Here is a 12777-nt window from a genome sequence, read left to right as displayed (position 1 = left end):
TCTCTCTAGCTTTTTGCAGGGTCACACTGTACTTAAAGGCTCCTGCTTGGCTTTTCTTGCCAGTTTTCTTCTGCTTCTCCCTCTGATTTCTTGTCTGTCACCTTGGTTTCTGTGTGCACGCACTCACTCGAACACACCTATAACAAAGCAATACTCAGCCCCAAAACTCCTGGGTGGGTTCACACACACCTTTTGTCTTAGGTGGGGCTTAAGCATAGGTGCTGAGTTTTATTTTTCCCTGGGGGTGCTCAGTCCCCACTCTGCCCCCTCCCCGAAACCCCAGCCCATCTCTGCCCCTTCCCTGAGTCCCGGCCCTCACCTCGCCTCTTCCCACTTGCACTCGGCCCCCTCCCCCAAGGCCCTGCCCTCACTCCAACCTGTGCCCTGAGGCCTTGCCCGCCTGCCACTCGCTGCTCTCCGTCCTCCCCCAAGTGCCTCCCCCAGTCACCAAGCAGCTGATCGGCAGCAGCTGCTGATCAGCTCTGGCTGGTGGGTGCCAAGTACTGTTTTGTTTTTGTTTTTTCCATGGGTGCCCTGGAGTACCCACGGAATCGGCGCTTGTGGGCTTACGTTTATAGTTATGTTAACTGAAGGGTGAGTTCACACCTGTCAGCCACATGGACTTTTAACCCACCAAGCTGACACGGACTGCATGTGCACTTGTGCAGCACCTCTGCAGGCCACCTACAGAATTTTATGTGCAAGGTCACTCCATGTGGTGGAAGCCATTTTGTAGAGCATGTCTGCTTTGGGGGCCCAATGGAATTGTCCCTTTGGCTGCCAGTGGGACCAGTAGCCTTCCCATTCTCTTTCCTTATCCCTCCCCACGTGACTGAAAGGCTTGTTTCCCTCTTTTTCCTCCTCCTCTCCTATATACTCGAGGAGTGACAGTGGGCCAAAACCTAGACATGAACTTGTTTTCCCCTCCCTAACAGTGGGGAGTTCTACTATTAGGTTGCTGTGTTGACGTTGGTCTCTTTATTTTCACATCTTTATTTATTTCTTTAGGAGGTGAAGTAAAGTGAATCTTTACCGAGTCATCAGAGTTTGGGCTCATCTTTTAACTTTTCCTCTTCTTAAGCTTTCATTAGGGAAATGAGTAATTACAAAAGAGCGCAGTGTCCATGGAGATTTTACTGTATCTTGTTTTCTGGGCCATCAGTGTTGGCAACTTACTCTTCTGGGACGCAAGAGTGAATTTGTGGCATTGTGTGTACAATATTGAGATGATGCACACACCAGTAAAAAGGGATGATTTCCTTAATCAAAGGAAATGGCAGGTTTGCAAAACCTTAGGAAAGCAACTCTTGCAGTACAAACAAGTGTGATTCCACACTGTCCACTGCAAGTTGGGATGGGCGGCCAGCCCTGTTTTTCTCACTCAACTATGCATTAAGCATCAAGGCCTACTGAGATTCCCATAGATTTTAAGTGGTGCTGAGAGAAGTGTCCACTGAGAATCTGCTTCATAATATTTCCACTCAGCCAGAGGATGAAACCTCCAAATCTGTGTCTTCAGTCTGACAACCCTGTATTCGCAGCATTGCCAGTATTCTGATACATAGGGGTATAATGATGTATTCAAATTATAATGTTCCACTTTTAAAATGGAGATGGGATGAAGCAGGCATTTTCTGAAGTTCTTTATTGCTTTGAACTCGTTTTACTGCAAGGTGAATGCTCCTTGTTTTCATTGTGGTACAACAGCAACACCTGGTGGCTATTCAGGTTAATCTCAAGTACATTGTTTATGCACAAGTAAGGGAATTGCTCATTCTCTGACTTTAAATGTGGGAGACAATCTCAGTTTTATACTGGGGTCTATTTTCATAGTTTCTGACTTACTGGTTTAAGCATCATGTTTGGCGCATATACCCACTGGAAAATGTTGGCAGGTTTTCATTTGAGTATATTAACTCCAAATGTTGCGAGAGAACAGCAGAAAAAACTAAAGGACATTGTTTAAATTTGAAGGGCAGAATGCTCCTGGTCTCTTCAGTGTGCAGATCTATGAGAGCATTTTGTTTGCAATGGCAGAGATTTAAGGAACTGGTACTTGAGGCTGCTCTTACAGACAAGTAATAATTGGTTCCTGGGTTGAAACCGCCCAAAAGCTGCTGTGCAGATCAGCTTTATTTTAACATAATTATTCTTTTTCTATCTATAAGTGAGCTGTCTAGACTTGGAATGGTTTCATGACCTCTTCCTTTTATGATCAGAGTATCTGTTTTCATAGTTGGTACAAATACTGCATGCTGGATATTTTTAGAGAATTGTCTCATTTACCTTTGGTATTGAGAAGGATTTTTACTTGTAATGCTACCGAGATACAGCACAAGAGCGAAGTCCTAATTGTACTATATTGTGTAAACCACATTTTAAAAAATGCAGTTGTTTTGATTCTGGGTTTTGTTTTGTTTCTTCTCCTTTTAGTGATTCCATATAGGACTGTGATAATCCCTATCAAAAAACTAAGCAATGCAATCACCACATCGAACCCATGGATTTGTGTTTCAGGAGAACTAGGAGATACAGGAGTAATGCAGATACCTAAAAATCTTCTAGAAATGACATTTGAGGTGAGTGCGTGCTCTTCTTTTTTCAGTACTCAATATTGAGCACTACAACCAAGAAACTTTTATTTTGCTAGTTTTTTTTTTTTTTGTTCAGAGCACAACTCTTTTTTTAAATAGCGTCTGAGTGTCCAAGGTCACTGTGTAGATTTTAAATAAAAAGCAGAAAACTAGTGCTTGTAAAGTTACTGTCCTCACTGATGGACAGAACATGTCACTCTCCTGTCAGAACTTTTTCACTGGCTTTCACTTACCCACCGTGTCTAATTTATACTTCTTGTCCTCATCTGAACTCACCTCAACCTACATCCCTCATCAAATTTCTTACTGTTCCCTGCTTTCCCTTTGCTCTGCCAATGACAACAGCCTCGCCATGCCACTCCTACCCCCTCTTCCATCTTCGAGTTGCCTCCCTGCTGCCCCAAATCTATTTGAGTTCCCTGTGCTGGACACTCAAAAGGCTGCTGTGGGGAATCAAAATGCTGAATCCCACATGTCCTTAGCCTGTTGGGGCAGGGCAAAGTTTAGGCAATGTGCATGGTAGGGGGCTTCTAGGCATGCACTTCAGTCGTACATCTTGTCTGACAATCCTCTTGGCAGTGGGGACTCCGCAGTCCAGTTGCCTAGATCCTGAAACTAGTGCCATCTCCCCAGGCCTAACAGCAGCTCTTGTATGTTCCCCAGAATCTCACCAAAGATGGATGTCTGCTAGTTTACCTCTTCAGGGGGTACACAACAGTGAAAGCTACCAGAGAGAGAGAGAGACAATATGCACAGGATTCTAAAACATCATTGCTCTTCTTGTGTTATTAAATGAAACACACATCTATACAAAATAATACACCCCTATATACATTTCTCTGCCTCTGGTTCCTCACCACTCCGGAGAGTTCTTTTGTACTTGGGCAGAGTCATCTGGGGTATCTAGAATCCTTCCCCTGGGGTTCATGAGTCTTTCCAGCCCAGCTTGCTTTCCCTGACCATGGTTAGGGTGCGGTTAAACCAACCCCCCTGCTAAGAAAGTCTGCCCATCTCTTCCACACTCCTGCCAAAGCTTCCTGTCCCTTCAAAAGCCTTCCCCCTTTTGCCTTCTGAGAGTCCTTTTTAAATCCTTGCTTTGTCACTTCTGTCCCTTTGTTCTGTTTGGGGATTTTCCACACTCTCCACTTCCCCTTTCTTGAAGACAAGTTGGAGAAAGCAGCTTCTCCCAGCTCCAGCCAACTTCCTTAGCGTGCCCATTAAATTCAGAGCACAGTCATTACACTTAATGACTCTTCATTGCCCCTGGTCTGGTAAGAAGGTGCTGCAACCCAAGTCAGCAAGCTGAGGATTCCACAGCCACCTTAGGGTACTTCTACATTGCAGCTGGAGGAGTTGCAGTTCCGGTAGCTCTGGCACAAGTGGCAGCTTGGGCTAACCACCCAAGTACAATCCCTTCTGATACCCTAGGTGTGTACTCAGGCGGCTAGCCCATGCCGCTGCCGCTATGCTGCCGTTCGTAGTATACGGACTCGCTCAAAGCCAGTGTGGGTACATCTCCCCGAGCTGGAAATTACATCTCCAGGTACAGTGCAGACATACCCATAGAAACAGTGCGAGATCCAACAATTTCATAACTTCATAGCATCAGACATAATTAATACCTTGATTTCATCAATTGACAATTATGGACTGATAAAAACATTGCATTTGGTACCAAAGTGAAAATTTATCATACCAGCCTACTAGCATTATTACTCCATGTTCTGGAATCAGCTGCATTGAATTAAAGCAGAGGTCAGCAACCTTTGAGAAATGGCGTGCCAAGTCTTCATTAATTTAAAGTTTGGCGTGCCAATAATACATTTTACATTTACAGGGGCCAGCGGACGGAACCCTGGGCCGGGACCCGGGGCCGACGGCCGGGACCCGGGGCCGACGGCCGGGACCCGGGGCCGACGGCCGGGACCCGGGGCTGACGGCGGGCTGAGCCGCTCAGCCTGCTGCCAGTCTGGGGTTCCAGCCCCTGCCAGGCAGGGTCCTGGCCGCTGTCCCCGCTCAGCCCGCTGCCAGCCCAGGGTTCCGTTCATCTAGGCCAAAAATCAGCTCACGTGCCGCCTTTGGCACACGTGCCGCAGGTTGCCGACCCCTGAATTAAACGTCAGAAGGCTGGAGGCAATAGAAATGGAAGATTGCAGGTGTGAAGTGGAATGATTTTAAGACCAATCCTTTTTAAAAGAGAGTAGAATGTGAAATGAGGGTACTGGATTGGTTCCAGCAACAAGATTTATGATGATGGGGACACTGCAAAAGACAAACTAATGATAGGATGCCAAAGAAAATAATGCAACCACAATCAAGGTCGGTCTGACCTAGAGGCCAACCACTGATTAAATACTGAGGGCTTGTCTACAATTACCGGGGATTGATGAGCGGCGATCGATGCTTCAGTAGACCCACTAAACTGACAGCAGATTGCTCTCCTGTTGACTCCTGTCCTCTACTGGATCAAGAACAATAGCGGAAATCGCATAGCGTGAACCCTGTGGTAAGTAGATCTAAGCTACGTCGATCTGAGTTACGCTATTCATGTAATTCAAATTGCATAGCTTAGATCGAATTTCACCTGTAGTGTTGATAAGGCCTGAGAGAACCTACATGGGGACATGACCAGACTAGACTTAATGGAGGAACAGGCCCTTGACAGGAATGAATGGTGATGTAGTACATTGCCCTGTGATGGCAAAGATGCTCTGGAATGAGAGACACTGATCATCCCTCCTTAAATGGAGTGATTTCCCAGTATGCCAGACCTTTTATCCTTCATCACTACAATCCCTTCTAAAGACCCCACCTCTTCTGCAGTGCTCACACATGCTTGTCCGCATCAGCTATAAAACATTAGGGTGAATAATGTATTTAACGGGGTAAGTCTTTGTTGACATCTAAGGCACTGTTCCAAAGAACACTTGTTCATGTGAGTAGTCCCATTGAGTTCAATGGGATTACTTGGGTGTAAAGCTACTCATGTATAAATGTTTGCAGGATTGGGACCTTAGATTGTAACATCTTTTGGAGAGGGACCTGCCCTTTATATGTTGTTTAGCATCTAACAACATGGTGCCTGGTCTTCACTGGGGCCACTGGTCATTACTGTAATGTAAATATTAAATAACATTGCTCTGGACTTTGCATTGTCATTTTCTACTTGTCTGTCTTTTGTGGTCATAAGCTTCTCAGGGTGGGTACTTTGTCTTATGAAGGACAGAGCACATTGGTATTTAATAATAATTTATGATAATGACTAGTTTCCTGCCACAGATTGATTCCTTATTCAAAATTACAAGATATTTTTGAGAAGCTGAACATACTGAAAACAAATTTCATAAATAAAAGCAGCTTTCTTCCCTATTTAGCTAAAAAACAGTGGTTAACATGACTCATAATTATGCATCATAAGCTCTCACTGCAAAAAATATACATCTGTTAACGAGCTATGAATTTTTGAGGGCCTAACTAAGTAAAATAGGAACAGAAACAGCATTTATGCTGTTTTTTAGCTGTATTTGCTTGATTAAGAATCCATGCTTCATAAAGTAAATGAAATTAAACAAGTTAGTGAACTAAACTATTGTGGGCCATCTTTCTATAAAATTGAATAAAATCTGTTTCTTTCATTTGCAGTGCCAGAATTTAGGAAAGCTAACAACTGTTCAGATTGGTCATGACAACTCAGGATTATTAGCCAAGTGGCTGGTAGATTGCGTCATGGTAAGAAATGAAATCACAGGACACACATACAAGTAAGCAACAAGTTTCAAATGTTCTAACTCCCTAAATCTGAAATCCCTGCCTGAGCCATAAAACCCTAGAGATCTCTGGTGTCCTTTTTGGGTGTGCTGAACTATGATGTATACAGGCGACTCCACTTAAGCTTTAGAGATGGAGAATTTCAGATTGAAATTCTCTAGGTTTCAAAAACTACAACTGAAGCTGAAGAATCTGATTAGATATACATGGGGAGGCTTGAAAGTATGAGATTTTATTAGTCTGCTGGGACAGGACAGACTGCATATTTTTAAAGTGCTTATCACCATTGCCTCTAATAGCCAAATGAATGGGCTTATGTCTGTCCAGCACAGCTGTATATAAAAAAAAAAATTCCATTTTTATTCCCAAAATCTTGAATGGCAGTTTTATTTTAGGTAAATCTTTGTAATGGAAGTATGAATAATTGGTTTAAAAAAATGGTAACGACCAAAAAAAAAAAGCCATTAAACGTCTGAATATTTGAACAAGAATACAGAAGTATAGCTTTCAAGAAAGAGTTCTTCAGATGACTGCAAATGTGCATACCACTCCAGTGTGCACATGCCTCGTGTACTGAAACCAGAGAACTTGCTTAAGAGTGCCCATCGGGGTGTTGCCCGTGCCTTCTGGCCATTGTAATGCCTTCCATGGCTATATGGGCTGGCACCGCCCGAAACCACTCAGGTCCTTTCCCCGTCCACAGCTTGATCTGGAGCATTCAGTGTGGTGTCTCACCCCACGTTCTTTGTCAGTGTTTGTGGTTTTTTTCTGTAAATAGTTAAGTTGAGTAGTACCTTAAGATTTAATTTAGCTTAGTATATTTAGCAGAGTTTAAGCCCAGGGTGATGCCTTCTCTGGGTTCTAAACATTGTTCATCATAGGGTGTTGCTATCCCTACTACTGACCCCCCTACAACCAATGTTCATTGTGTCTTGGTGAAGGGCACCCTACTTAAGGCTGTTCTACCAGTAAATTGTTTAAGAAGAGAGCACAGGTGGCAAGGGACTTGTGTTGGAAGGTAGTAAATTTGCGGAGAAAGCCATGAGCCTCACTTCAGCTCTGGGGATTGCCTCAGATCATCAGACCCTCCAGAGAGTGCCTGAGCTAGAATGGACAGGGGCTCCATGTCCAGACTTGGATTATTCACCCAGCAAAAAAAAATCATTCTCCTTCCTCCAGTACTCTAAGGAAGATGGACAGGGGCAGGTCCAGTGTTCAGAGAGAGTTATCCTCCCTGTCTAGGAGGAGTGCAGACTGACACCCTGAGTCTTTTGGGATGTGGCTAAAGCTGGGCCTTCAACCCACTCTCCAGTACCAATGGCTGATCAACTAGACTGTACCATCAACTCCGGTACTACTCTGGGGGCATCTGCTGAGATGGGCACTGGTGGTGGTGGTGTCCACACAGACACTCTACACACCACTGATGTATCAGGCAGCAGCAGACTTCCTGTGCCTGTCTGTTCCTGACTCACCACTTGACTGCAGTGGCTTCATCTTCGGTGTCCTCTGCATTTCCCGGATTGGTGGCTGACTTATCGTCTGCACCTCTTCATATCCAGGGTCCTGAATTATAGTCTGCTTCGTGTTCAGTAGCTATGGGACTGCTGGTACATATGCTATCTTCAGTACTGATGACTGTTCCAGCACAGTGTATATCTGCAGGTCTAGTACCCACTTCACCTTCAGTACCAGCTGTCCGGTTCAGTACCCAGTGCGATGCCTTTACCGGTACTCAAAGTGCTTTTGACTGTACCACTATTGGTGCCAATAAGGCTGTTGTGTTGGACTGCGGATGATGTGGGCCATTTATTGGCCCCACCTGGAGTGGCTCCTGCATTACTGCCAGACTACTTGGAAGGGTCTTCAAGATCAAGTGCTGAAGCATCTTACTCTGCTTTGCCTTCATAATACCGCTCTCCAAGATCGTCGAGACCTCCTGGGGGTCACCATCGGTATTGCTCCCACAATCTGCTTCCTGGCCTACCTCCTACTGGCCACCAATGCCACATCCACAGTGGCCTCCTTGGAATCCCTGGGAGGTTCCTCATTTGGTAAGGTCCCAATAGTCCTCTCCGTCCAGAGCCAGATCACTTGTTCCTCTGGTGGTTTCTCCACATGGGCCAACTGTGCTGTAGCCATGGGCTGAGGGGCTGTCTCTGACCTGGTGGAACTGAACCCTTGGTACAGTCAAATGCATTGCCACAAGAGCAGTGGTCTCAAACTTTTGTACTGGTGACCCCTTTCACATAGCAAGCCTCTGAGTGCGACCCCCCCCCAATATTTTAAAAACACTTTAATATATTTAACCCTATTATAAATGCTGGAGGCAAAGCAGGGTTTGGGGTGGAGGCTGACAGCTCGCAATCCCCCATGTAATAACTTGACGACATTCTGAGGGGTCCCAACCCCCAGTTTGAGAACCCCTGCACAAGAGATTCCGGTGGTTCCATTTCCCTCGTCTTCCTCTTCACCAGACAGTGCTACCATGTCTGAATCCTCATCTCAGGATCAAGTCCTCCTGAGACAAATGGCATCTCCATTGGATGTTCGGGCTGTGTGTTCAAGAGAACAGTTAGTGCTTAGTTAGTGGATGTTCTTCAATCCTCAGCTGCTGGGGAAGTGGCTCTCCATATAAATGAAGCAATATTGGATCCTGCCAAATTTCTGGAATACCCCAGTGTCTATAACACCCACGGCTAAGCTTACTGACTAGATATTATGTTGCCATGGAAGGGTTTGAATATTTCCCTTCCACCTCCTAATTCCCTGGCTGTGACTGCGACAAATCAGAGTAGGACAGAGGAGGTATAAATCTACTCCTAATCACAGAGTTTAAACGTTAGATTGTGAGGATAAAAGTGTATTCAACTTCCTTTTTACAATTGCACATTGCCAACCTGTAAGCATTGTTGTTTAAATATGACTGTAAAATGGGGTGCTATGTCCAAACTTACAAGTAAGTTACCAGAATCCTCCAGGGAAGAGTTTAAGGCATTTATTGCAAAGGCCCAGTTGGTGGCCAAGATGTCTCTACCGTCAGCACTGGATGTGGTGGATGCTTCGTCCAGACATATAGTTGCAGCTGTGATAAGGCCCTGATGGCTACAGAATTCCAGCATAGCTCCTGAAGTTCAGCAGACCAAAGAGGACTTAGCATTTGGTTAGTTTTTGTTTTCTGAGAAAACTGGCAACTTTACTTTATCTTAAGGACTCTCAAGCTACTTCAGTCTTTGGGATTTACACAGACCACAAAGAGACATCATTTTATGGGTCATCAACAACGCCAGCAATAATTTTGCCAGTCGTCCTACGCTGCTGGGCAGCAAGACTTCTCTAGAAAGGACTTAAGTCACAGAGAAGATGATCTTCTGGGTCTAGTTTTACCCAACCAGCCCATGCTCTATACCTTTGGACAGGCAGCCTATTCGACTTTCATATCAAGAGCAGCATGCCAGCTGTGAACATTTCAAACCCATTCCCTCTGGTTTGGGGACAGGCTGTCTTGCTTCTACAGTGCAAGTTGGGAAATAACTACTGTGGATGGATGGGTCCTAAGCACTGCGGGATTGGGTTATACCATACAATTTCTGTCCATTCCCCCATCCCATTTCTTTCTAGGGAACCTCTTGTGAGCTGGTGCTGCTTCAGCGGGTCCAAACTTTTTGTGCTCTGGGAGCTATAGAGGAGGGTCCTCCTCTTCACTGGGGAAACGGGGAAGGGATTCTACTTCTGGTACTTCGTGATCCCCTAAGTCCAAGGAAGAGGTGAGACTGATCCTCAGTTTCCATGGTCTCAACAAATACATCAAGTATATGAGATTCCACATGATTACCCTGTCTACTATTCTTCCTTCATTGAATCAGAGCAGTGGTTTGTTGCTTTCAATCTACAGGACACCTATTTTCATGTGGCAATTTTCCCAGGCCACAGGAAGTTCCTGAGATTCCCTGTCACTGGTCAGTGCTATCTGTACACAGTTCTCTCCTTTGACCTGTCATCAGCCCTACATGTCATTACCAAATGCATGACAGTGGTAATGGCCTGTCTCAGAATGAAGGAAACTGATATCTTCCTGTACCTAGATTGGCTAGTGAGGGGCAGAACCGAAAAACTGGTCTTCAATCATGTCCAGTTCACGCCGGACATCTTCAATCAACTGGGGTTGATTTTGAACAAAGCAAAGTTGGCATGGACTCCAACTCAAAAAATCAAGTTCATTGGGGCCCCATTGAACTCTACAAATTAGAGAGCCTTTTTCCCACATGAGCAATTCTGGATAACTTGGCACCTTTGACTCTATCTCCAATCTCATCCTTCACCCATGCCTGAAGATACTAGGACATATGGCTGCGTGGTTCAGCATGTGCGATTTGTCTTCCTCCTCCCCAGTCATGGTTGAAGTTGGTCTGTCACCTGAGTTGCCAATCAGTGGACCAGTTTGTCCAAGTGCTTCCAGAGATACTGGACTCTCTACAGTGGTGGGCAGAACAGAACAATGTGTGACAGGGAATTCCTTTTGCCCGTCCTCCAGCGACCAGAACTATAGTCACGGATGCCTCCAAAATAGGTGGGGAGCACATCTAGGGATGTTAAATGTTATGGGTTTGTGGTTAGATCAGGAAGCATCGTGTAATATCAACGTACTGAAGCTTTGAATCATTTACAATGGATTGGATCAGGGAGCAGCCATTCACATACTCACCAATATCACTGCAGTGTATTATGTGAACAAGCAGGGAGGAGCCTGCTTCTACCAGCTTTGTCAGGAAGCAATCAAGTTTTGGCACTTCTGCATCAAGGAAGAAATCATACCCAGAGCGACATGTTTACCAGGCTCTCAAACCAGTTTGCAAACCATCTCAACAGGACTTTCTCCAGCAACGAGTGTTCTCTAAAAAATAGCATGGTGAGGTCCATTTTCAGAGAATAGGTCAACCAATGGGATGCCCCTTTAGCAATAAAGGACAACAAGTGCCATCATTTTTGTTGCCAAATGGGACTCAGTCCAGGGTCTCTAACCAGTGCCTTTCATTTGAACTGGGGAATGGACCTTTTCCCCCTATCCCTCTCATCTCGCAGGTTACCCTCAAACCGAAGTTGGACCATGCAAAACTGATACTTATTTTGCCAGCTTGGCCAAGACAATATTCATTCTCCGACCTTCTCAGTCTGTCGGTTAGACCTCCCAAATCTCTGCCTCTTCTTCCCAGCCTGCTGACTCCGTACCATGGCCATGTTGTTCATCCTGTACTAAGCAATCTACACCTCACAGTGTGGATAGTACATGGCTAGATAAAGAGGAAGGGCAATGCTTGGAAAAAGCTCATAGAATCCTGCTTAAAAGTAGAAAACAGTTTACTTATTTGGCTATATGGAGTTTTTTAGTTTGGTCAGTATCTAAGGGAATTCAGTCTGTCCGCTCGTATTCAGGACGTTTTGGATTATTTGTTACATTTGAAGTTCTCGGGTCTTTGCGGGTTCACTTGGCAGCAATCTCATCATTTCTCCTCTTATTGAAGGAAAGTAGTTTACCCAAACTCCATAGTAGCGAGATTTCTAGAAGGTATTGTCTATTTGTTTCTACCTGTGAAGGAAATGGTCTCTTTGTGGGACCTTAATACTGTGCTGGCCACCCTCACCCTTCCTCCATTTGAGTTGACAGCAACTTATTTGTTGTGTCTCCTCTCCCAAAAGACAGCCTTTCTTGTGTCTATAGCAGAGTCAGTGAGTTACAAGCCATTAAGGGCAGAACCTCCATATTCTCAGTTCTTCAAAGACAACGTTCTTAAGACCACATCTGAAGTTTTTGTCCATTGTAATCTCGCAGTTTCACCTTAACCAGGTTATTTACTTGTGTATATTCTTTCTTAAGCCACACTCAAATGCAGATGAGCAGCGTCTACATGCGTTAGATGTTGAGACAGTGCTTGGCGTTCTTTTCTGGAAAGGCCTAAACCATTTTGTTCATAGCCTTGACTTTTTTTTATCTCCTGTGCGTATTGGATGAAAGGTCTGCTTGTCTCTGCAGACGGTTTCTAGGTGGATAACTTCCTGTATTACCACGGCTTATGAAGTAGCTCAGACTGTGCCCCCACAGACATTATGGACTCATTTGACAAGAGCTTAAGTGATATCAATTGTGGTTCTCTGTGACATTACACGTTTGAGGGCTACGTGTCTTCCGTGCATACTTTTACCAAACATTCTGCTATTACCGCAGCATCTCTGTCAGATGCAAACTTTGGGAAGGCAGTGCTATGGTCGCTGTTGAAGTAAACTCGTAGCTCTACCACCTGCTGGAATTGCTTGTGAGTCAACTGAATCCATGGTGGTTATAGACATGGATTCAGTTGACTCGCAAGCAAAGAAAATATAGTTATTTACTTATATTGTAACTGTTCTTCAAGATGTG

General features: G+C 44.8%; 1 protein-coding gene across 3 annotated transcripts in view; it reads left to right on the top strand.

Annotated features, from left to right (window-relative positions):
• The window catches only part of DENND5B (DENN domain containing 5B), a 167768-nt gene that overhangs the window by 144446 nt on the left and 10545 nt on the right, over positions 1-12777 (top strand). For 2 of the 3 annotated variants that reach the window (XM_073321423.2, XM_073321415.2), the window contains 2 exons: positions 2434-2579; positions 6237-6355. In XM_073321423.2, coding sequence (XP_073177524.1) covers positions 2434-2579; positions 6237-6355 — 265 coding nt within the window. Of the gene's footprint in view, positions 1-2433; positions 2580-6236; positions 6356-12777 lie in introns of those variants that run through there. The other variant, XM_073321442.2, reaches the window with a different exon arrangement.

This window comes from Lepidochelys kempii, chromosome 1 (assembly GCF_965140285.1).
Source record: "Lepidochelys kempii isolate rLepKem1 chromosome 1, rLepKem1.hap1, whole genome shotgun sequence".
Taxonomy (NCBI): domain Eukaryota; kingdom Metazoa; phylum Chordata; order Testudines; family Cheloniidae; genus Lepidochelys; species Lepidochelys kempii.
The sequence above is the reverse complement of the archived record's forward strand: the minus strand, read 5'-3'. Positions and strand labels throughout refer to the sequence as shown.